Here is a 26,596-nt window from a genome sequence, read left to right on the forward strand (position 1 = left end):
ATAAGCCAAAGGGCTCTAAAATGTATGACAAATTAAACCTCTGAGTAATCATAGTATTTTGTTATCTTTCCACTCCGGGTTAAAGGTTTACATGTTCACAAAGTCTTCCTGCTCTTAACGGTAGGTGCCGATTTGATTTTCAGTGGAGACTTCCTTTGAGCAAGATCACCATACTTGGCTTGTTGCCCCATGGGAATAAGATCTAAAGTTGTCTAAGAGGGAAATACAGAGCTCAGGCAAAAGCCACAGCAAAACATAACTCTTCCTACTTTCAGATGCTTCCTGATGCATCGGCAAGCCCAGAAGTTTTATTTAATCATCGATAAGAGAAAGAAAAGACTGGAGAAACATCTGAGCTGATGAGAAATGTCACTTAACGCCATCTAAATCTCAAATTGGTCATCTGAGACTGGCCTAATAAGAACTCTCACATTTTGAGGACCAACTCTCTTTTAACAGGAAATAGAGGTGAGAGAAATACATATTGAAAGATGAGACTAGAATCAACTTTATGAATGAATGCATGAAATAACAGATGCTGAATTGGAGAGGAATGTAAAATTAGTATGTGAGCTGTCTGTCATCGGGGGAAGAGGATTTTTTCTTTTCAAACCTGAACTTTGCACATTTACCCCCTTCTCTCATCAGTGGCAAAGAGCTTTGGGAGCATTTTGTGCTGCACAATGACTTATTTCTTGTCTTATTGCAAAAGACACTGTAGTTCCGTATTGTCTCAATACCAAACTCTCCGAAAGGAAGGCTTGCTCTGTGACATTCTGTTAAAAGTAAAAGAAAATGAGTTTCCTGCACACAAGTCTTTGTTAGCCTGTTCCAGTGATTACTTCAAGGCCATGTTCAAGAATTATACCAAAGAATCAAAGGCTGCTGTTGTTCATCTGCAAGTCGTCTCGGTGACTGGATTGCAACATGTTCTGGATTTCATTTATACATCCTGGCTGCCTTTGTCTTTTACCACCTTGGAAGATACCTTAGAAGCTGCCACCTACTTACAAGTACCTGAGGCAATCTGTTTATGCAGCCAATATTTGGCTAACAATCTCAATCTGGAGAACTGCTGTTTTTCAGCCAATATTGCGACAAAATTTTATCTTCCAGATGTTGTATCTGCAGCAGAAAAATATCTTATTATTAATCTCTGGAAACTACTAGACCAGGATTTTGCAGGTCTGCTGGAACTGAATTTCCAGTCTTTGAAAGCAGTAGTAGAATCTCCTGATATAATTATGGTGAGAGAACTTAATTTGTTAGATCTATTATTAAAGTGGTTAGCATATGATAAATTGAGGCTCATCCACATTACTAATCTTTTGGAACACGTAAGATACAGTCTCATTCCTGTGAAAGATCTGAGAAATATCTACACTCAGTCAGAAGTGCTTCTAACAACTCCTGTAAAATGTTTAATTAGAAAAGCAATAAACTATCATTCACTTATTTATAAACAGCCTATCTTGCAGGATAAATACAGCACTTTGAGAAACCAGAAAATATGGATTATCCTGCTTGGAGGTATGATTGCACATGAAGGGCTTGTCACAGAAGTGATGGCTTTTGATGTTTACAATCACAAGTGGCAAAATTTAACACAGTTACCAGATAGGATACAAAATCATTGTGTATGTACTATTGGAAACTTTCTATATGTGCTTGGTGGAGAAATCGAAGATATGCAAAGTGATCCAAAAAGTCCTATCTTGAAAGTTACAAATAAAGTCCATCGCTATGACCCAAGATTTAATAAATGGATACAAATTACTGGGATGCTGGAAAAAAGGTGTCAATTTTCTTGCTGTATCTTAGAAAATGCAATCATTGCAATTGGTGGACAAAGTGAAGATAAAAAATTGCATTCATCTGTTGAACTCTATGACATTAGCAAAGACAGGTGGACAAAGCTTCATGATTTGCCATGCAAAGTACATGGCCATGCTGGTACGGTTTGTAAGAACACTATTTATATATCAGGTGGCAAATACATGGGTCAAAGTAACACAAGTAAAGATATGTATGCTTTGAGTAATTTTGAAGGGGAATGGAGAAAACAAGCTCCAATGAGCATTGCTCGTTTTGGGCATCAGATGACCACAATCCGAGATTCAGTTTTTACATTTTTAGGTTTTTATGAGCCATTCTCTGAGATTGAAAAATATGACCCTGACCAGAATCAATGGACCCGTTTAAGGCCATTGGTATATGATCGATATAGTTATGGTTTAGCACTAGTGGAGGAAACAGCCATTCTTATTGGAGGGAAGAAATGGCAAGACTCTCAGGAGATTCCAACTCAGAATGTTGTAGGTTATGATATTGATAATGACTGTTGGGAAGAAATCTGCAAATCTCCTTTACCTTGGTATGGATTGCAGTGCGGAGTGCTAGAACTTTCTGAATTAGTAGAAGGTAAAGACATTCAGCAGCAAGAGACCAAATGTTGAGGTTTCCTAGTCATTGAACTAGGAAAACAAGGATAATAGAAGGATACAACATGTATCCTAATTTACAGTCTAAATGTTGGAGATGTGGTAGTTCAGAAGCTACCTATTTTCACATGTGGTGGACTTGTAGAAACATAAAAGCTTTTTGGATCAAAATTTGGTGGAACATTCAAAAGATTTTTAAGAGAAAGATAAAGTTTTCTCCGCAATTATTTTTATTGGGTATTGTTGTAGATTGTGATGTTAAAGAAACTAATTTGATGTTGAATATGATAAAAGCAGCACGGTTACTGGTGGGACAATATTGCAAGAAGGATAGTTTGCCCACTATAGAAGAATGGGTGTTTAAAGTTTCGAATCTTGCAGAAATGTCTAAGATTTCTGCTTATTTGAAAGATCATTCACAGGAAAGATATATTTCAGTTTGGAGGAGATGGATAAATTATATTCAGAACAAATATGGGACTAAAAAGTTCCATTTAGCTTATGAGTAGATTTTAGTGGGATATTGTTATTGGTACTTTGTTTGTAGTTATGTCAAAGGGGAGTTAAAGCACATTATGAATTTGGTTAATTGTATATATTATGCATAATTTTTATTTAGAATATGATTATTGTAACTATAATCCTGTATTTAGCTCTGGGAAGTGGGGGGGGGAAGTGGGTGGGTTTGGGGTGGGAGGGATTTGGGGATATATTGTAAAATTTTGTTTTTGTAAAACTCTTTAATAAAAAAAAGGATACAACAGGGATTATTAGGGATTAAACAGTTATTACACACACACACACACACACACACACACACACTACAATCTATATGGTTAAACATAGGTATGTTAATGATTAAAACAGCAAATTAGCATGTATGAAATTGTATTTTTATTGCTAATAGGGAGTGGATGAATCTAAGAAATGCAATGTTAAGATTTTCACTATGCTGTAATAGGAGTGACCTGAAATAGGGACAATGTTTTATGAAAAACAAGATGCATACTTCTAATTTTGCATTTTTGTGTGGTCCACATTTGTTTAACAATGCTGGTTAATTCATAGGAATATCATCTTTATTTAACCAGGAAATGAACAAATAATTAAATATGATTGTAACAGCTGTCATGATATCAGGCATTCTTAATTTTCTTATTCTATTTAAAGGTACAGTTATTCTTTTTCTGATTTGCCAACTGTACTTACTACAATCTAGTTTTATCAAATGGCCACATAACATGTTCCCATGCCTATATAATTCATTATTTACATACATAAATAGGCTGATCATCTCAGGAAAAAGCCATTTTTCAACTATTATTGAAATGCTAGGTGGAATTACTTTGGAAAATGTAATTATAAACATCATGTGAAAAAATTTTCACTCCCAAATATTCACTTGTGCCTTCCATTGTTTCCATTTGGTAAAATTTATGGAGCAGGAAAAAGCGACAACTGCAAATAATTGTTAAAATGTTGTTTGTTAAGCAAGGCAATATACGTAAATGTATACACAGTAGTGTCTGGAGGTTTAACTCTTGTATAGCTTTGTTCTGTGTCCTATTGGATCATGCTGTTGAGAAAATATTTGTTACATACACATTAATAAAAGCTGCCTATGTATATATTATATATGATTCACTTTTGACTGCAAAGGGCATAAATAGACACCTCCTCTGTTACTGTTGGAGTAGAATTGTATGTTTTACACTTCTCTGTATGCCAGTGTGAAATCCGGGAATAAATGAAGTTTATATTCAGTTCAAAGCTTGGTGCATTAAAGGAAATCCATGTTAATCTGTTAGTTCACCTAATACAATGTGTAGCAATGTAGCTTTTGTTAAAGTATAAAAGCCTTATTTCAAGTTAGACAAATCATATAAAACCTAGTTGAATTTTGCCCGCGAAAGTCATAAAACTGTCTTTGCTATGGTACCATGTAGGCAGAATAACTGTTGCATAGCAACAGGCTGACATATACACTGCCTGATGTACTGCATTATCTCCCATTTTCCTACATGATGTGCATTTGAAATGTTAACCTACATCTATAGCTGTCTGAAGATGTGGCTGGTCACACTTTCCCAGATTATATATATACTCTGAGAAGCCGTGAACATTTTCAGCTTCTCAACAGACTTATCAAGAACCCAAGTACAGATTCTTACAATACCAATACAATAATAGGTATAAATAAGTATTCACATGTAGCTTTCAAGTTACTTCCCAAGAAATACATTTTCTGCATCAAAGAAACATAGAACTGAAGATATAGAATTATGCCCACTACTTTCTTTATTATACTCAGTCATTTGTAACTGCAGGTCACTCTATTTGTAATAAATATTGTGATAAAAATAATTAATAAATATTAATCACAAACATATTTATAATATATGTCTTGGCAAAAGCTTTCAGTGTACCACATAAAATGTATGGTAAAAATAGCAATATCTGTTTTCTAACTTGATTCCTCATCTATGTGGAAGTTATGTAGCAACACATAAAAATTAGGCATTGAGACATTACAAGAAAAGCCCAGCAAGAGTTTAGAATAAACATTGTAAACAGAATTAGAGATCAAGCATTTTTATGTGAGAAATATACAAAATACCACAAAGTATAACAAATCATGCAATCAATAACTGTTTATACAAACATATTCTTCTAAGTGATATAAATGGATCACTGGATCTGGAATTTTATACAATCTCAATGCATGGTTTTCATTCTGAATTCAACTGAATAGATATGAACTTAAATGAGCTGAAAAAGGCCACTCTCCTGAACAATTGTGCAAAGTTTGCAAAATGTTTGCAATTCAAAATGCCTTTGAAAAGAAACAAACAACACTGCTCTTTATGTTGGTCCCAAGACCAGAGTGTAATAGTGCTTTTAATTTTTTAAAAAAATACATTCACTGAGCTGAACAGGCAAAAGCTGGAAGCAAGTCGAGAAAGAAAAGTACATTATCTTTTTTCTTTTTAAAGGAAAGACTAAGCTTACAAGCTTACAAGCTTGTATTTCAGTTCCTCACATGTGCAGAAAAGCATCAAAAAGCCACATGGACATTTTTGCCAGGATAAAATTCAAAGTGCTGATAAAGGCAAAAATATACAAGTTGGCTTTTGCATCCTTAGCCAAACACAAACTGATTTTCTCAAAAACATTTGGACTTTTGTGATACTTTACATTGCTATATTGGCTATATTATAGAAAGAATAATTTTGTGATATGCATGTCCTGCAGAATGCAGTCATCACAACCATATGGTTTTTCATAAAGCTAAACAAACAATTAGGATGGGGTAAAGAAACGTCATGACTCCTTTTTTCTTTTTTCCAACTGGACACTGTACTTGCCGTTCAGCCACGTGTTCTGCAAGCATCATTTTTCATCTCACATGATAAATAGACAGACAGAAAGACATTTTCCCTTAACAAAAAAAAATCAAACCAGCTGTTACAATTTATTATTATTCACTGGATGAATTTCACTGCTCTCCTTCTTCTTCTCCCTCCGTTGCATTTCTTATTGCTCTCTAAATGCACTTATGAATGCAAAATCCCAGTCAGCTTTGTCATAAAACACAAAATAATGGAGAAAGCTCTTGTCAATTTTTTGCCTTCCCCCCACCTTTACTCTGGGAGAAGGTCAGTGCTTAAGCAAGGATGGTGTGTCCATTCGCATAAACAGGGCATAAAACACACTGGAATTGAGTGCTTTCTCCTTTCACTTTTTTCACTTTCACTTTACAATTTCAGGGCAAAATGTTCCCTTTGTTTTCTGTCTTAAAAGTAATTGAATGTGCTACAGTCCCAATTCTAGAGCAAAGGCAGGAATAATTATGGCAGAGAAGTGATTAAGAAAGGGGGGGAAGGGGATTAAACACTATGTGTTAGTTCACACTCAAAAGGTATTTGCTACACCTATGCTGGAAACTCAAGGGAGAACTGTAAATTAATATTTTTTAAAAACAAATTCATGACATCATGAACAAATGGGCATACAAAAAATTAAAGTAAATAGTGAACTTGATCAGATTTTTTTATTCTTTTTCTTTTCTCTGCACCTTTAGTATCTTGATCATTTTTTCATGGCACCTCCCAGCCCAAGAATATCTAACAATTCCATTTAGTAGGTAATTAGAGCCAAATATAAAGAATCTCATGATGCCCTAGTGACTTTTGCTATGGTGGTTTGGAAAGCTCAGGAGTAAACACATAAAATTACTAGCAATTGAGTTATTAATAAATTATATTCCAGTGATTTTAGGTCCACATTAAGGGTTGACCTAAATTATCCTTCACACACTTAGGAATGGAAAAGAGTTAGAGCTCAAGAACAACTAGATAATATTTCACTATGAATGTTCAGAAGTTCTTCAATCTTATATGCCAGATAATTTGCTATAGATTGATTTAGATTTAATTGTTCTAAAAATAACTATTTAAAATATTTAAAATGATTCCTGAGGTTAGTTTAACATCTAGAACACTGATTTTATTGTGAATATGTCTTTTGAAACTGTTATGCAGAATTAAGTATAACTTTTCCCAAAACATGGAATGTCTAGAGATTAGTAAATAAAGGCCTTGTTAATAGTCAGCTTTTGAAGTCTTTTCAAAATTTAAAACATGGTTTCAGATGTCATAACACTGAGGTTTTTAAAGACCAATTAATGAATGGGATACTTTGGTTGGTAAATCAACATTTTTTTTCAGTATAATAGCTTTAAAAATCACCCAAGGGACAATGATAGATGTCATTCATAGTGCTCTGAAGATCTGTGTTAAAATCAAAACAAAGTGAGCCCTTTATCATTATTAATCTATGTTACAGATTGTCTGCTAATCAACCCCCTAAAAACCTGGAAAAATGATATTTTTTAATATTCAAGCTTATGAAAGTACATTTTTCTTATTCCCTGATCTTTTCCCTTAAATGCAGTCATAATCACAGCATTATGCTTCTTCTGTAATTTATGAAAATATCTAAAATATCCCACTAAATATAAAAGTTTGATTGTCACACTGGCTAAAACAAAGGCTGCACTTTGAAAATGTAACACATTACAACAATTACATATTATTAAAACAGGAAATATAAGTAACCTTCAGTAGTTAAACACTGCTCTTTATGCCAACTTTTTCTTGAGAAATCAAAATCAATCCTTCAAAACATATACTCATATAGACAATGGACTTGATCCAAAGAAGCAACTTGAGAGATTCTGTTCCATTTAAAAAGTAAACTGACTTTTCAGCAGTGAAGATTGTGTCAGCACCAGCATCAAACAAAATACTTATCATTCTATTCTATCAATGCACACTCCTTTGGATCATAGCCAGCATTTGTAAACATAAACATAAACTGAGCATCAGCAGCATAAAAAGGATATAAGTTTTTATTCACACAATGACCATTAAATTGTACTTTATTCATGTCATAAACATTAAAATAGATATCCTGCAACGTGATACAAAAGCTACTCTTTGAGTAAAAGTCTGGAGTGTCAAAGAAGGTTGAAAACAAAGGATTAAGATGTTTAAAATTATTATTATACATGTGTTTCAATATAGGAATGGCTGTGTGCTAAAGAACCTAGAAGCACATCCGCATCATCAGAGTCATTTACTGGATCCTCTGCGGCATTGTTCTGAGAACTGTCTAGGAAGAGATCAAGGTACATTTGTTTCCAGTCTTGAAAGTCTTTAGATGTCAAATCTGGATTTTCTAGAACCTTATCTATCATAGCTACTTCTTCTTCTCTAGCCTTGAAGAAACAAAAAAGAAAAAAATGAGGAAAATGAGGAAAAAACCCACACACCTCTGAATACATAGGTTTCCTTAGAAACTTAATCCTATGTTTATATATGTATATAAAGTTAATCCTATGGCCATACTAACTGAGAAATAATTGACTCTGGTGGAAGGTTTTAATCATTGCTTTATATTTAAGAATTTTCTAGTTCTATGTCTTACAAATAAATAAGTTATATTAACAGTACATTTGTTTCATTTTGGGTCTTCTAACTTTAATTGGTGTGTATATTAAAGAAACAGAGAAAATGTCAATCAAAATAACACAAAACATTCTGTGGCTTCAGAAGTAAGTTACCAGTGATAATTGAAGAACACCACTTGTTGGCCATGCATTTACACAGGAAAATGTCTTTTTCATCTTACCTTTAAAGTGCTTTTCAGAATTCGCAATTGGTGCAATTTTTCATTGATTATTGGGTCACAGCATCTTTTAATGAAAGATTTCTTGTATTCCATTTTAGTAGAAATTTGCCGATCTCCTAGAGGGGACAAACTAGCTAGTTCCAAAGATCGGTACAAATCTTGCAATGAATCTGCAGGTTTGTCTTCTAAAATTTCAGCTGTAAGACATGAAAAAAATAAACTCCATAGCTTTCAGATATCCATCTAAATCAGTTTTAATTATGCCAGCATCGCTAGGTGAAATGCTATCTTAGCAATTCAAATATACAAAATATTGCTTTGAAACCATTTCCTTATGAGAAAAATAAATTATGCTTAGATTTCATCATAGGGTATTCATAATGAAGTGCAGAAGTTCATTTTGTACAGAAGAATGTAGTATGTATAGTATTGTATTATATTCAGCAAAAAAATGCTCACATGATTTCATCAAATTGATGCTAGGTTGCAAACTAATTTGTTCAATTTAAACCAATCACAATGGTTTGCCTGGATAGAGCTTGAAACATTTACTCCATTTTAGGATATCATGAAGGAAAAAAACCTATCAATTCTTAAAATTTTAGGAAACAATGTTAAGGTGTAATCCATACAGTTCTACAGTGCATTCAGTGGGGCTCTTAGAGTTTAGTCAACTTAGTCAAGTGTTCAGTATGAATGAGGGCACGTACAGTGCTCTTCTATATGCTGAAAAAGAAGTGTTGTGTATTGAACTCTAAATATTTGTTTTATAATTAGAACCATCCACAGATAATAGACGCCACAAAAATGGAATCTTATGGGATTTTTTTCCCCACTACACTAGGCAAAATGTATATAAAGTTTATAAACAGAAAATATAGTTTGTCAAGATTTTATTTCTAATCTTGTACACTTTAAGACATCAAGGACAAAAAAATGAAAACAAAAAACAACCCCTCTTTTAATATTAAAAAATGGGCAACTGAACCTTTTATATTTCATTAATCTCATGGCATTGAAACTATATAAGAGTCTAGACATATTCCACCTCCCTTAAAAATCTATATCCAATACTATAGCCATCTTTTTTCAGCCTGGTGCCCATCAGCATATTGGGTACAATGCTGTCATCAGAAATCATCATGACACACTATCTAAGAATAAGAATTGGGGGGTAAAACATCTGGAAAGCACATTGTCACTCTTATTTTAAGAAATTATTTTCCAAACCCTAAATTCTAGTGGGAGCAATGGGGAAAGGAAAAATAATAATAGAAAATAGTCATTTATTTATTTATTATTTTTCACTATTATTTTAAATAGTTAAAACTCTGCAATGACATTACATTATTTTTAATTAACTTGAAAAGCTCTTATGCTAGAATTTCATTGCCTTCCTTTTTGTCCATGGATAAATATTTTTATCACCAAGTAAACTTTCATCTTTCTTTCTCTATTTAATTGAATATTTCCTCAGACCATTTTCTATTAATCTTGTGACTTTCTGGTTTCCTATCAAAGCATACTCTCTGTCCAGTTTTGGGAAGGATAATACTCATGCAGTGTAGAAGTTTCCCATTTAAATCAGCTTTTCAGACAATATAGCATTCTATTTTGTTACTATGATAATACAATGAAATATTGCAATAGAGTGCTTTTTGCCCTATTAACATTTCATTAAAAATGTTCATAAAATATGCCTAAACTTTCAACAGTTATGTCACAAGGAAATTAGATGGCTGTATTCAAATTAGTATTAATCTATAAGTCTTGCTTCTATATAGCTCATAAAGACAACGTTGTCTAGCATTCTAACATTTCTGCAAAACAACTTAGGGCATAAGGGTATTTTTAACTCATTACATTTCTCGAGCTTTAAAGCATTACAGAACTATCTATAAATAATAACTAATGCCTGTGTAGAAAGGTTTCAAGGACTTTTCTTTCAGTAGATGTATTTAACAAAATCACACATGAATACATAATTTCAGTATCATGAATATTCTTCTAAATGTTTGCTATTGTTTCAATTGTAAACATGTCACTTTTTAAAACAAGTGTTTACACCTTATTCACAAATAAAACTATGCTAAATAGAATCAGAGAAGTCTCACTTGCTACATATCCATTGCAATTATTTCTCCCCTCTACCTTTTTGAAAAACTATGTGGATGTTGATTTAGGTATTAACACTATAGCTTATAGTAAATAACAGCAATAGACATAGTCTTCTTTAAATGACATGCTGCCAGTCTGCAAACTTTCCCCAGTCTGGTTTTAATTCATTTATTTTATTTCTTTATTTACCTGCCATCTCAGTTCAGACTTTGTATAGTCAGTAAGCTATTTGCACAAAAATGTTTTAAACAAATCAATATTGTACAAAATATAAAACAGCAGGAAACCCACATGCTAAAATTGTTGTAATAAACTGACCACACTATTGTAGTCCATACCATGTGTTTTCTATATGAAAAAAAGAAATAAAAATTAGTTATTAGTTAGATAGGCTTTGGGGTGACATTGGACAGGCAATTGGATACAGGAAACAGCTTTGTTTAGCCACTCAAATTACATCTCCTAGCAAAATTAAAAAAAACATTTATAATTTCCCATTGTAAAACTTACAAAATAATAATATAAATACTACTGTTTCTATCATATTTACAAAAATTTTGAAATCATTGATAGACTTAATGGATATAATCTAAATTATTTAAAAGATATAACTTTCAACTAAAATTGGACTTTTTTGGTCATAAACAAATATGAAATAAGAAATATTCCATATTCTCAAACTTGAGGATATAAATATATTTAATATTAAATATATTAAATATTTAATATTAAATATATTTAATATTAATATTAAATTGTAAATTTAATTGTATTAAATTAAATTTAATATTAAATTGTAAATACCTGGCTACCTTACCCCTAGTACACAATCTTCAAAAATTACTTAGCTGGAGTTTCAAAGTAAATGACTTAAGGCTAGATTTGAGCAATGGTATTTTGTATTATGTTATGCAACATAAGTTTTTGATCACGTCAATACAGAGAAACAGCCAATGTTCTTACCTGAATTTCAAGATGCAGCCATTAACAAAAAGTGCAGAGAATAATATAATTTATATAAATACAATTTATATCAAATTTGCAGAAGACTAATATGTTTCTAAAGAATGTGCCCTAGACCTAGCACATTTGTCAAAGCCCTTTAAATAACATAAATAAATTTAAGGTCATGGAAGGATTGGGTGAGGAAGTTGTATTTTAAAAAAATCACCTTATGACCAAAGGACTCAAATGTGTATTATTTTAGTGAATCCCATTATATTTTGATAGCAGATTTCAGATTAATTGGCAGGATATTTTTTAATTTCTGAGATCAGTTTTTTTAAAAATTGACTTTTTTATGGTACATCATCCTAGATGCCTGATAGACAAAGGTGCAATGTATAATAAGTAAGATGGTTTTTTTTTTATGAATGGTCACAAATTAAACTTAAATCACGGTTGCCTAAAACAAATATTCAGCTCAGAATAAACATTCATGTTCTTTTCTCAGATCAGAAATGCTACATCAGATGCTGTAATATAGTTTACATATTTGGACATTGCCTTTTGCTCTGCATGCATAATTTTTCCTTAATAGAACAGCTGATCTTAGCTTCAGTGAAGGGGAACTTATTTCCACTCACACATTCATTCACTCAATGAACCTGAGACATTTTCTTTATCAATATGGCAACTACATATATGATTCAAACGTGAATATTTCTCATTTCTCTAAGGTTAAAAAATCTGCTCATTAGTCTGCATACTTTTACTGAAGATTCAGAATAAACTAATACAAGCAATATGTAATTATATTCCATAAAAATGCTGAATGACTGAGCATACCTTTTTTATTGTGTACCAACACAGGTCATATTTTGCTTGTATACTACTAGCATGTAATTAGTTTTCTACAGCACATTAGGCAGATGTTCCAGAAATACATACGTAAGCAACTTAACAGCATGCGTATTTTGCAAGTAGCTTAAATAATATGCCTAGACTCATATGTTGGGGACATAATTAACAAGAACAACAGATGATCACAATCAAAAGACAATAATCTTTCAAAACCCAAACTATATTTCCTTTGCTTTGGATCGATGAGTCCAAGAGCTTATTGCTTCCATAGAAATGACTGGGGCAACTTGTTCGAGATTCTATGTATAAACATTTTCCTAAGATTTTCCATGTCGAATAACAACCCAAAGACTTTCATCAATGTTATACAGGAATTGTGCAAAAATACCTTGAGTAAATATATAGGTTAGGTTTTAAAAATCAGTTTCTTTTTAAAACTGGTATGAGAAGTACATCAAGAAAATTCTGAATCATTGTATGATACCCTGACTCATCCAAAAATATTATTAATTTGTTTCCAAGATATAGTTATGAAATAATTTAAAATATATTTTCTCCTTTGTAAAAACTGTTTTATCTCCCAAATAGTATAATATAAATTTTGTTACTGACAATACAGAGAAATTTGACCAACGTAAGAGAAATTTGACAAACGTAAGCGCATTTAATGTAACTGATTGCTCAATTTTGGAGGAAAAAAATGTCTGTTCTAAGATTTTAATACATTGTGATATCACTATGATGTCATTTCTGCTTTTGACATTGTAGCAAATAAACCCATCATTCAAAAGTAAAATGGCAATCTATGTATTTTAAGTTCTAAATTCAAATTTTACCCTTCCTAATCTTTTTTCCATTTCTATTCAATTACAAAATTTAATGATTGATCATAAAGTTCCATGTCATTTTACTGTTAAATTGTTCAAACTACAAAATCTTTATGCATTAAGCAGTGATTTATAGAATCCGAATAAGGTATTTCAGTGGAAATTTTATATAAAGAACTAACATTTGCTTTTGTTCAGCAAAAGGCAGCAATAAATTAGAACAGAAACTGGTTCCTTAGAGTATATGTTGAAGAAAAACTGTCAGTGTGCAACTTCATTCAATCAACAGTAGTCAATGAATAAATAATAATGGCAACTAATGAATTTCACATTCCAACTAAGACTAGAACTGGAAAAAATTGGTTTCCAGGGAAGTCTATTTTTACAAAAATGGGACCCAAAATGCTTAGCCTCAAATGTATCCTGTCTAAATGCGATCAATTTGTTCCTGTTTTAAATACCAAGTAATCATTTATTTTGATAAAATTATACATTAAATTTGTGCTCATAAAAACTAATAGAAGCTGATGTTTTTGTTTTTGTTTTAAAAAAAACAAACAAACCTAAAATCAGTCTAAGTAATGTTGCATGTAAACTACAGGCATTGTAATACAGTTCCCACTGGTTCTTCTACAATATACAGTATTTTAAAATGCATATTAAACTGCTAGGATTTTCTTACATCTGTTAGGCAAATGTTGTATATGGATTCATTTATGAAAAGAAATTACAATTCACTATTCTATAGAAAGTGAAATATTATATAAATAACTATATATTTTATTGATATCAGCATAATGTAATACTGTACATGGACCTGACAGAAATAAAACATTTCAAAATACATTTTAGAATTCTCTGTCCATAGTATTATACAAAATATCAAGAATTAGCAATGACATTACAGAATACCTTCAGCCAAAAAAGGAGAAAAAAAGAACATCCAATCACAGAGTTACAGGCAAACAATGATACATAGGATATTGTGTAGAATAATGCTAGACCATTCTCCAGCCTCGTATCTTTCAGATGTGTTGAACTTCAATTTACATAATGTTTAGTCATTATGATACTTGGACAAACTGGCTAGGGATAATAAGAGTTTGAAATCCAATATATTTGGAGGAGGATAGATAGGGAATCTTTTGAGAAACACATCTTAAATCCTTAAACAGGGATTTAGATAAAAGCTTGTCTGCAAAACTGTCTCATACTATTTCTTGGCTAAATTAGAGAGTATTTCATACAGATGATGCAAAGTAGCACCACTTGCATTAAAGTTGTGCAGTATAAGGCGATACAAAATTATCTGCAGAGTTTGAAATATTTTATGGTGAACCTTCATAAATAGGAATTTGTGCATCATTTTTAAACTGATTCAGACTCTTAAATAACCTTGTTTGAAAGTAATAGTTAAGCAAGAAGTAACAGTGACAGGCCTGTTTATTTATGATCTACTCCAATCTTGAGTAATGTAAAGTTTTTAAACTGAAATGTGCGCATATATATCACTAGTATCTGCATATTTCCTTCCTCAAGCTCATCTGTTTCTCAATTTTGCTTTAAAAGAAAATCTATGAGAATACAGAGTACAGGAAAGAATCTTTTAGTAAACAAGTATGCAACTTTCTTTTTCTTTCTTTCTTTCTTTCTTTCTTTCTTTCTTTCTTTCTTTCTTTCTTTCTTTCTTTCTTTCTTTCTTTCTTATCTTTGGAGCTTATCTTAGGTCTATTGCATGTATAACTTTAGATCAAATCTCAATGAAAATAAAAGCATTTGATTCCAAGAAAATACAGTAGAAACAGTGCACTTACAGCTGATTTTGACAGGATGCATTTAAATTAATATTATACAGCAATTATTTTCCTTTACTAATGTGGAAAAAATATTAGTGTTTTCCACTTTAGATAGAAGTCCATTTTCAAAAGAGGAGCTTAATCACATTTGATCCCTCTTCCCTTGAAGAATGCAGAACACACCGGGGTAACACCATTGTCCCTTTCCTCTAATTACTCTCTTTCCCCTTCTATTTTCCCCACACTGAAGGCTGAATTTTGTGCAACTATATTCCATGTAGCCTTGATCTGATATTGTGCCTAGTTCCTCTGTAGAAAGGATGCATTTTTGAAAATAAAATCAATACAACTGGTAATAGGTTTGCCCCTTTCCTGGAGGCCCCTTACCCAGGCATTTGGTTGTCTATATTTTAAAGTCAGTTTTTGCTTATAAACATCAAAGATATTCAAGAAGAATTGATTGGCTTCTTGAATGCAGGATACTAGAGGTTGCTTGCAAGAGGCTGAAGACGAATCTCTGTTGTGCCAATTCTCTCCGATCTAAATTCTCTAACCAACACTTTATCAATCTCTGTGTCCAATCGATCCAGTGCCAAAAGAAGTAGATCCAAGTTGGCATGGAGAGGTTCTATCAACTCTCGCAGAGCTTTAGCCTAATACAATAAAGCAGTGATACAATATGATGAATGAATTGTGGTGGCCCGTTCTTATATCAGTATAGCATTATAATCATGCAATCCTGATTAAAAAAAAAGAGAAAGGATATATGAAAAGATTGTTCCACATGGTTTAGCTCCACAGAGTTCTTCTATATTAGCATGCAAACATACTTAAGTAATAAAATCATGGCATATTTTTAAAACAATTTTAAAAAAATCTGTCACTAGAGGAAAAAATGCTAGCTAGATATAGATTTATATTTTCAATTTGCAATAGCACTATTAAATCAACAACTAGCACCAAAGTAAAATAAGTAACAAATATATTATATATTTATACAAAATATATTTACATATTTAATTTTAAATAAACTTAAATGTTAAGAATTGCCTAGTGTATTTAACAAATAAATTATGTCATATAACACTGATCAACATAATAAAAAATAAAATATAAAGGGTAAGAATAAAGCTTTCTTTGAGTCAGTAAGGATTTCTGATGATCTCATGACATATCCATACTATTTTTTAGCTGCAACATGGAAATGGTTTGCTACTGCCTCTTCTAGGATGTTTCTTCCAACTTTTAGTCTATCTTACATGGTGTACAGATAGTCCTTGACTTACAACCACAATTGAGCACAAAATTTCTGTTGTTAAGTGAGACATTTATTACATGAACTTTGCCACTTTTATGACTTTTCTTGCCACATTTGTTGATAAGTTAGTAACCCAGTTGTTAAATGAATTTGGCTTCTACATTGACTTTGCTTGTCAAAAGGTTGCAAATGTGATCACATGACCTGGGGACACAGCAATGGTCATAAGTATGGATCAGTTGCCAAGCATCTGAATTTTGATCACATGATCATAGGTATGCTACAAAGGTTGTAACTGTGAAAAATAGTCATAAGTCGCTTTTTTCAGTGCCGTTGTATCTTTGAACCATCACTAAATGAACTGTTGTAAGTTGAGGACTACGTGTATCTGTTGTTTCCTGCTGATCTTTCATTCATGTACTAATCATGTCTGATCTTGTTAGATTTTCAAGATCACCTAACTGGGAACATGGAAAAGAAAAAATAATTCATATCTCAGCAGGACATTTAACAGAAACTCAAGGTATGGCTGATATATTAAAATATACAGTGAATGGGCATTAAAACTAATCTTCCATTCTACAAAATTGGAACAAAGGATTTGATTTCTATGTGAAAATAACAAAAAACAGGCAAATTGCTTTAAAATAAATGATCCATGGTTGTCTCATGAGGATGAGATAGAAAAAATGTAGTTGAAAAAACCATAGGAATCCTGCTTACTAAGAGAAGATTCTTATGCGAACTTTTACAGTAATTTCAGCATTAAATATTAAAGTTATGAGAGAAGAATAGAGAAAACAATTAGAACTAATCATCTTTTCTTGCAGCAAAGTATAGTTGGGAAGCAAGTATAATTATTACTGTATATTTAGATTAGAAGCCCCTTCATGGATTACTGCCTTGTCGTGGCGAAGGAGCTTGCATAATGCAATGAAGCTATGAGCTATGCCGTGCAGGGCCACCCAAGATGGAAAGGTCATAGCAGAGAGTTCTGACAAAATGTGATCCACTGGAGAAGGAAATGGCAACCCACTCCAGTATCTTTGCCATGAAAACCCTATGGACAGTACAAAAAGGCAATACGATATGACGCAGGAAGATGAGCCCCTCAGGTCGGAAGGGGTCCAATATGCTACTGGGGAAGAGCAGAGGGCTAGTACTAGTAGCGCCAGAAAGAATGAAGTGAGTGGGCCAAAGCTGAAAGGACACTGAGCTGTGGATGTGTCTGGTGGTGAAAGGAAAGTCGAATGCTGTAAAGATTTGTTCTCCATAGGAATCTGGAATGTAAGATCAATGAATCAAGGAAAGCTGGATGTGGTCAAACAAGAGATGACAAGACTGATCATCGACATCTTAGGTATCAGCGAACTAAAATGGACAGGAATGGGTGAATTTAATTCAGATGACCATCAGGTATACTACTGCGGGCAAGAATCCCTCAGAAGAAATGGAGTAGCCTTCATAGTCAATAAATGAGTAGGAAAAGCAATACTGGGATACAATCCTCCAAATGACAGAATGATCTCAGTTTGAATCCAAGGCAAACCATTCAATATCACAGTAGTCCAAGTCTATGCCCCAACTACCAGTGCTGAAGAGGATGATATTGACTGGTTCTATGAAGCCCTACAGCACCTTATAGAACTAACACCAAAAAATGATGTTTGGCCTTGGAGTACAAAATGAAGCAGGGCACAGGCTGATAGAATTTTGTCAAGAGAATACGGCTCTACACATGGACATGACCAGATGGTCAACACAGAAATCAGATTGACTATATGCTCTGCAGCCAAAGATGGAGAAGCTCTATACAGTCAGTAAAAACAAGACCAGGAGCTGACTGTGGCTCAGACCATGAGCTTCTCATTGCAAAGTTTAGGCTTAAACTGACGAAAGTAGGGAAAAGCACTAGGCCACTCAGGTATGAATTAAATCATATCCCTGTTGAATACACAGTAGAGGTGACAGATTTAAGAAATTAGATCTGATAGACAGAGTGCCTGAAGACCTATGGACAGAGGTTTGCAACATTGTACAACAGGTAGCAACCAAAACCATCCCAAAGAAAAAGAAATGCAAGAAAGCAAAATGGCTGTCTGAGGAAGCTTTGCAAATAGCTGAGGAAAGGAGGGAAGCGAAAGGCAAGGGAGAAAAAGAAAGATACACCCAATTGAATGCAGAATTCCAGAGAATAGCTAGAAGAGATAAGAATGCCTTCTTAAATGAACAGTGCAAAGAAATAAAAGAAAACAATAGAATAGGGAGGACCAGAGATCTTTTCAAGAAAATTGGAGAGATGAAGGGAACGTTTCATGCAAAAATGGGCATGATAAAGGACCAAAATGGCAGGGACCTAACAGAGGCAGAAGAGATTAAGAAGAGGTGGCAAAATTACACAGAAGAACTATACAAGAATGAGCTTAACGTCCCTGATAATCACAATGAGGTGGTCACTGACCTCGAGCCAGACATCCTAGAATGTGAAGTGAAGTGGGCCTTAGAAAAGCTGAGCAACAACAAAGCTAGTGGAGGTTACAGTATTCCAGCTGAGCTATTCAAAATCTTAAAAGACGATGCAGTAAAAGTGCTACACTCAATTTGCCAGCAAATTTGGAAAACTCAACAGTGGCCACAGGATTGGAAAAGATCAGTTTACATTCCAATTCCAAAGAAAGGCAGTGCCAAAGAATGTTCAAACTATCGCACCATTGCACTCATTTCACATGCTAGTAAAGTTATGCTTAAAATCCTACAAGCTAGACTCCAGCAGTATGTGGATCGAGAACTACCAGTACAGGCAGAATTTCAAAGAGGCAGAGGAACTAGAGATCAAATTGCCAACATACGCTGGATCATGGAGAAAGCTAGAGAGTTCCAAAAAAACATCTACTTCTGCTTCATTGATTATGCTAAAGCCTTTGATTGTGTGGATCATAACAAACTGTGGCAAGTTCTTAAAGAGATGGGCGTACCAGACCATCTTATTTATCTCTTGAGAAACCTATATGTGGGCCAAGAAGCAACAGTGAGAACTGGACACAGAAGCACTGGTTGGTTCAAAATTGGGAAAGGAGTCCGGCAAGGCTGTATACTGTCGCCCTGCCTATTTAACTTATATGCAGAGCACATCATGAGAAAGGCAGGGCTACATGAATCAAAAGTTGGAATTAAGATTGCTGGAAGAAATATCAACAACCTAAGATATGCAGATGATACCACTCTAATGGCAGAAAGTGAAGAAGAACTAAAGAACCTCGTGTTGCGGGTGAAGAAGGAGAGTACAAAACTTGGGTTGAAACTTAACATTAAGAAAACCAATATCATGGCATCTGGCCCTCTCAATTCCTGGCAAATAGATGAGGAAGAAATGGAGGTAGTGACAGATTTTATTTTCCTGGGCTCCAAGATCACTGCAGATGGGAACTGTAGCCAAGAAATTAAAAGAAGCTTGCTCCTCGGGAAGAAAGCCATGGCAAATCTAGACAGCACACTAAAAAGCAGAGACATCACCCTGTCAACAAAACTGCATATAGTCAAGGCTATGGTCTTCCCAGTTGCAATGTATGGCAGTGAAAGTTGGACCATAAAAAAGGCTGAGCGCCAAAGAATTGAGGCCTTTGAACTGTGGTTCTGGAGAAGACTCCTGTGAGTCTCTTGGACTGCAAGGCGATCAAACCGGTCAGTCCTAGAGGAGATCAACCCTGACTGCTCTTTAGAAGGCCAGATCCTGAAGCTAAAACTCAAATACTTTGGCCACCTAATGAGAAGGAAGGACTCACTGGAGAAGAGCCTAATGCTGGGAAAGGTGGAGGGCAATAGAAGAAGGGGACGACAGAGAATGAGGTGGCTGGATGGAGTCCCTGAAGCAGTAGGTGTGAGCTTAAATGGACTCCAGAAGATGGTAGAGGACAGGAAGGCCTGGAGGAATGTTGTCCATAGAGTTGCGATGGGTTGGACACGACTTCGCAGCTAACAACAACAACACAAGATTAGAAGCATTTTATATTAATTCAGCATAGGTACCACAACAATGCCAGTTAGTAAATACGGTAGCATGAGGTCTCCAACGCTCAGGCCGCAGCCCACTACCAGGTCACAGCCTGTTCAAAACTCGGCCATGGGAGAAATGGGTGAACTTGCACGCAAGAAACTCCACTCATGCGAGCCGAGGGTGCTTGCGCTCATGCACGAAGTTCCATTCACATGTGCCCTCTGCTTGTGCGAATGGAGCTTTACATGCAAGCACAAGTGCCTGCTGCTTGCATGAGTGGAGCTTTGGCTGTGCTGCCAAGCTGGAAAGGCTGGGGACTGCAGTGGGAGAACAATAGTTAACAGAAAAAGGGTTCAATTTGTCAGGTAGTCATCATGAAATTACAAATTATAAAACTGGGTGATTTCTTTTCTTGGTGTAAAGAACTACAAAGAAATCTTTGTAAAGCAGAGCAAAAGTACAATCAAGCCATTTACTTCTAGCTCTCAATCACTAACTCTGAACATTTTTTTTGAGTTTACTAAGCTACCTTCATATTGCAATGTGTGCAACATTTTGAAGATAAATGTTCATTTCTTTCACTTTTTCATCTTTAAATTGACCAGGGATGTAAGGAATCCAGGCCAGAATCTATGAATTTCAAACCTTGTGAAGCAATACGTATTCTATGAGGATAGTTTAAGGATTGGGAACTTGGGAACAATAATCACTTCTACACCACATTCAGACTGCATACAAAAATAGTTTCAAGCAATAACAGTTTTTGCAATGATCTGAAAAAGAATTGAAATACTTGCTTTTTTATATCCATAAGTCAAAAGAAAAGAAGATCAGATAAATTAAAACTCCCTTCTTCAATGGTAATCTCAATTTAGCTAAAGAAAACCTTGGTATTTGATTATCCCAAATAGATTTCTTATCAATTTAAAGGAAATGTATATTTAATTTTAACTCTAAGGACATAAATTAAATTAGGAATAATATCCATTTTACTAACATTAATTTTAGTCCGCAATCTAAAGGGAATTCTAACCCATCTATTTAAATTCAATCCAATCTTTTATAAACATTTTTGCATTTTTCAAAATGTTTTGGGGTATGTAAAGCCCCAGGTATTTGATATGAACAGTGTGGATCAAGGTACAACTGGACTTTCTTTGTTTTCCTTGATGATGTTTTGCTTCTCATGCAAGAAGCTTCTTCAGTTTTCAGCTCAGCTTCTTGGATGAGAAGCAAAACGTCTTCAAGGAAAAAAAGAAAGTCCAGTTGCCTCTTGAAAAAGCATCTTGGGGCCAAGGTCACCTAACTTTGTGTCCAAGGGGGATTAGAACTTATCATCTCTTAGTTTCTAACCTAATGCTTTAACAACTATACCAAACTGGCTTGCAGAGTACTGGAATAGAATTGCTAAAACTTCAACATATAACATATTTATAGAATCATAGATTTATAGGGTTGGAAAGGACCTTGGGTTTCTTCTAGTCCAGTCCTCTGATGTCCAATCTTTTCTTGGAGACCTCCAGCAATGAAGCACCCACAAGTCTGGAAGGCAAGCTGTTCATTGTTCTTACGGTCAGGAAATATCTCCTTACTTCTGGATTGGATCTCTCTTTAGCAAGTTCCCACCCTTTGCTTCTTGCTTTGCCCTCAGGTGCTCAGGTTGACCCCCTCCTCCCTATAACTGTCCCTCAAGTACCAGAAGACAGCTATCGCTTCACCCACACGGAATCAGCGTAGCACACAAGCAACCTAAAGCCCTTCAAAATATCCTAAGCAAACCAAAAGATCCAGCAACTCCAGAAGAAAAAACAGGAGTCATCTACAACATACGATGTAAAAACTGCAGCAACTACTATGTAGGACAAATAGGCAGAAGACTGGCAGAACGCATCCATAAACACCAACTGGCAATCAGAAGACATAATGAAAATTCTTTAATTTCACAACTTACAGACGTATTTAACCATAATTTCAATTGAGAAAATGTGACAATCCTAGACCAGGCCAAGTCCAAAAATGCCAGGGAATTTCTGTGACAGGATCATGGGGAAGCTGAGTTCCACCACTTGTTTATTGGACCCGTGCCCCTCCTGGCTGGTTTTTGCAGCTCGAGAGGGGACACGAGGCTGGCTCCAGGCAATAATAACTGCTTCTTTGAGAGAGGGTAGCTTCCCCGCCGCCTTGAAGGAGGCGGTGGTGAGGCCCCTCCTCAAGAAGCCTGCCCTGGACCTGGCCATTTTGAACAACCATTGTCCGGTCTCCAACCTTCGCTTTTTAGCGAAGGTTGTTGAGAGTGTGGTGGCTCATCAGCTTCCTCTGTTCCTGGAGGAAGCGGATTATCTGGACCCCTACCAATCGGGTTTTAGGCCCGGGTACAGCACGGAGACGGCATTGGTCGCACTGGTGAATGATCTCTGGCGGGCTCGGGACAGGGGTTGCTCCTCTGTCCTAGTCCTATTAGACCTCTCAGCGGCTTTTGATACCATCGACCATGGTATCTTACTGCGGTGCCTCAGGGGGTTGGGAGTGGGTGGCACTGTTTTACAGTGGTTCTCCTCCTACCTCCTGGGTCATTCGCAGTCGGTGTTGGCAGGGGGACAGAGGTCGGCCTCGAGGCCTCTCGTTTGTGGAGTCCCTCAGGGGTCGGTCCTCTCGCCCCTCCTGTTCAACATCTATATGAAGCCGCTGGATGAGATCATTCTTGGTTTTGGGGTGGGGTATCATCAGTACGCTGATGATACCCAGTTTTTTATTTCCACCCCAGATCAACCCAGTGATGCCCTCTCCGTGATGTCCCGTTGCCTGGAGGTGGTGAGGGTCTGGATGGGGAGGAACAGGCTTCGTCTAAATCCTGACAAGACTGAGTGGCTGTGCATACCGGCATCTCGGGTTGTCCATCCTATTCCATCTTTATCTATAGGGGGTGAGGTGTTACCCCCCGTAGATAGGGCTTGCAACTTGGGTGTCCTCCTTGATTCACAGCTCTGTTTTGAAGATCATATAGGAGCTGTGACCAGGGGGGCTTTTGCCCAGGTTTGCCTGGTGCGCCAGTTGCGGCCCTACTTGGACCGAGATGCACTACGCACAGTCACCCATGCGCTCGTGACCTCTCAGATAGACTACTGCAACGTTCTCTACATGGGGCTGCCCTTGAATAGCACTCGGAGGCTCCAGCTGGTGCAGAATGCAGCCACGCGAGTTGTGATGGGGGTCTCCCGATACTCCCATGTAACACCTATGTTCCGCGAGCTGCATTGGCTTCCAGTTGTCTTCCGGGTGAGATTCAAGGTGCTGGTGATGACCTATAAAGCCCTAAATGGCATGGGTCTGGGTTATTTACAGGAGTACCTTTTGCTGGCGTTAACTTCCCATCGTCCTGTGCGCTCCCACAGAGAGGGCCTCCTCAGGGTGCTGTCGGTCAGGGAATGTCGACTGGCGACCCCCAGGGGGAGAGCATTCTCTGTGGGCGCGCCTGCCCTCTGTAATCAGCTCCCTGTTGAGCTCCAGATGGCTCCCGACCTTCGCTCTTTTCGCCGCGACCTGAAGACTTGGCTATTTGAATTTGCTGGCCTGGACTGAGGGACTGGGATTTTAGATCTTAAATTTTAAAAAATTTAAATTTTAGAATGTGTTTTATTGTTTAGGGCTATTTGGTTTAATTTCATTTTAATTTTTGTATATTGTGCGTTGTTCATAGTGTTTTAATTGCCCTGTACACCACCCCGAGTCCCTCGGGAGAGGGGTGGTATATAAATCCAAATAAAAATAAATAAAAAATAAAATAAAAGCCTGGCTCTCTGACAAATTAGCCATCAATAAACACACAGACATTAACAGCATCTATAGACTATGCAAAAGAGACAATCAACCAGCCCAAAAGGGAACAAAAAGACCCAAGCACCTCTCCACCAGCAATCAGCACCCAGATCAGCATAGATCAGGGTGTCAAACTGCCGGCCCATGGGCTGGATGCGTCACGAGGAAACCGCGCCCACCCCAGTGCTGGCATGGGGAAAAAGTTCCGATATGTCGTACGATGTCAAGTGATGTTACAAGTTTTACATGTCTGGCATAGGTTAACTCCAATGTTAACTTCGGACCAACAATCAAGTAAACAATACCCCAATCAAGAAACTGCCAAACAGCCAACCAAAGAATCTCTAAGGCCATCCCCACCCACACTGATAGTCAAGCCATCATAATATAAACTGACAGCAAACAGCACTTCTTACTAGCCCTGATGATGTTACCTAGTTTGGGTAATAGAACACCTGCGAGAAAACAAGCAAGCTTGGAGAGCAACAAGGGCCCCACTACTGTTACCTCTTATATTGTCTTCAAATTATAAGCAATGGAAACAACCAAATAAAGTTACAAGAAAAGGAAACAAGAAAGTTCCTATCGTTATATTAAATGTCAATTTTGCCTCATTTTTATTGTTGTGACAATAAATTTAGCTACTGTTTAGGTAGTTTTGTGGTGTGAGTTTGAAAGTAAAAAGTGGGAGCAAAAATTGTCCATTCTCCCAGGTGGACCTAGTAAAAGAGGATTATGCTTCAAAGATTCTTCTAAAAATTACAATACAGATATTGGATTGTTTTGACCTCTCTGGGATCACATAGGCAACTGTTGTTGAGATAGAGGAACATTGGCATACCTGCCAAATAATTATGTAGATGACAGACATTGTGCCAGGCTCTGAAAAGTCCTTTCTTCAAGCTTGAAGTATATTATATTCATATATGTTGTAATGCTCAACAACTAGCAAATGCCTGATAATATGACTTCTGATTCACAAAAACCTGGGGCTGCAAATGAAGCTGGCTGTACTTTTCAAATTTATGTTTGTAAAGCTGTTGTTAATTATGTTTTTCTGGTTGACAATTCAATTTATGCTAGAAGGGACAGAAAACGGCACATACCACATAAAATTTGGTTAGTATTTTTAATTTTGACAATAAATCTGAAACTAAAAGTACTTTATATTAATTGAAATAAAAAGTTGGTAGGTGACAACTGCTTTCAGATTTGTATATGAATTACATTTAGGCACTATCTAAAAATCCTATCAAACATTCTGCAAGAGCCTTATTTTAGACCCTTATTACTATACAAACCAGAAAGCTTCTAATTGAAGTTATTAAGGTAGCATCTGGATACCAAATATATAATATGCTACCACTTAGCACTGTAATTAGAGAAAATCAGAACTAGGGATTTTATTAGGATGCTAACTCTTATTACAGGACTCAAGTAGCAAAAATGTCACGACATCCCCAGTGTATTACAACCCTGTTTAAAGATAGAAACAACCAACAGCATTGAGATTTGTCTCTGCCTTTGCAGCTTTGTTTCTTTCTGTTTACAAAACCATTCTTGTTATATAATCAAACCAATATGTAAACAAAGAAACATTAAGGGGAAAAAACAGAAGGAGCATGTTAGGTAGCGCATTATTTTAATTTTGAGAATCCACCAGAGACATTTTTAGGCATTCTATTTCACTGCATATAATTCTACTCATAATTATAGCAATAACATTCTTTAGCTTTAAAAAAGCATTCTTTGCCTTTATCTGCTTCATTCCATCTCTTTCCTGCAACTCCTTACAAATCTATGGGGAGAATTTAGGGTTCATGTCTCTGTATGTGTGCAGGCACGTGTTCATACTGTTTATCTGTTTTGTAGGTACCTAGTGCTGTTGCACCATCTGCAGTCCTTTGCCTTCAATTTTTCACTCTTTCCTCTGGCTCCACTTTTCTTATTCCATTTAAGCAATCCAGTACATTTTCCTTCCTTAGTTCCTTTTCTTAGCAACTGAGCATCTATTTTGCTAAACAACAGCACATATGGTTCTAGGAATAAAGAACTTGAAATAATGATTGTGAATAGAGTTTATTTTCATGTCTAACAACAGCTGGGCTTAAATAATGGCTTGCAATGAGAATACTTCAGTATCACATCACCTGACATATACTAAGATGGAACACTTTTGTTCCATTTTGTTCCTAAGATGGAATACTTGCACTATTTTCACATTAAAGACTAAAATATATAATGAGCTATGTATAGAAAAATATTTGCTTTTTAGATATATTTTAGAATTTGTATAAATACTAAAGAGAGTACATATAATATTCAATATCAATACATCATTAATTGCTGTA

At 35.5% G+C, this 26,596-nt stretch overlaps 2 protein-coding genes across 2 annotated transcripts in view; one reads left to right on the forward strand and one right to left on the reverse strand.

Moving 5' to 3' along the window:
- Positions 1-277: 277 nt before the first annotated feature.
- On the forward strand, positions 278-4,177 carry KLHL34 (kelch like family member 34). Its single transcript, XM_083362670.1, has 2 exons — positions 278-2,508; positions 3,206-4,177. The coding sequence occupies exon 1, from the start codon at positions 684-686 to the stop codon at positions 2,454-2,456; it is 1,773 nt and encodes a 590-aa protein (XP_083218796.1). The 5' UTR covers positions 278-683; the 3' UTR covers positions 2,457-2,508; positions 3,206-4,177.
- A 3,827-nt stretch (positions 4,178-8,004) lies between these two features.
- CNKSR2 (connector enhancer of kinase suppressor of Ras 2) overlaps positions 8,005-26,596 on the reverse strand; it is a gene marked incomplete at both ends in the record, with an annotated part of 194,165 nt that continues 175,573 nt past the window's right edge. The window contains 2 exons of the mRNA XM_083362658.1: positions 8,005-8,220; positions 8,634-8,830. Coding sequence (XP_083218784.1) covers positions 8,005-8,220; positions 8,634-8,830 — 413 coding nt within the window. The remainder of the gene's footprint in view (positions 8,221-8,633; positions 8,831-26,596) is intronic.

Source organism: Vipera ursinii (genome assembly GCF_947247035.1).
Source record: "Vipera ursinii genome assembly, chromosome: 4".
NCBI lineage: Eukaryota > Metazoa > Chordata > Lepidosauria > Squamata > Viperidae > Vipera > Vipera ursinii.

Coding starts and splice junctions, on each gene's coding strand:
- KLHL34 (XM_083362670.1), top strand. CDS start 684: ATGACTTATTTCTTGTCTTATTGCAAAAGACACTGTAGTTCCGTATTG.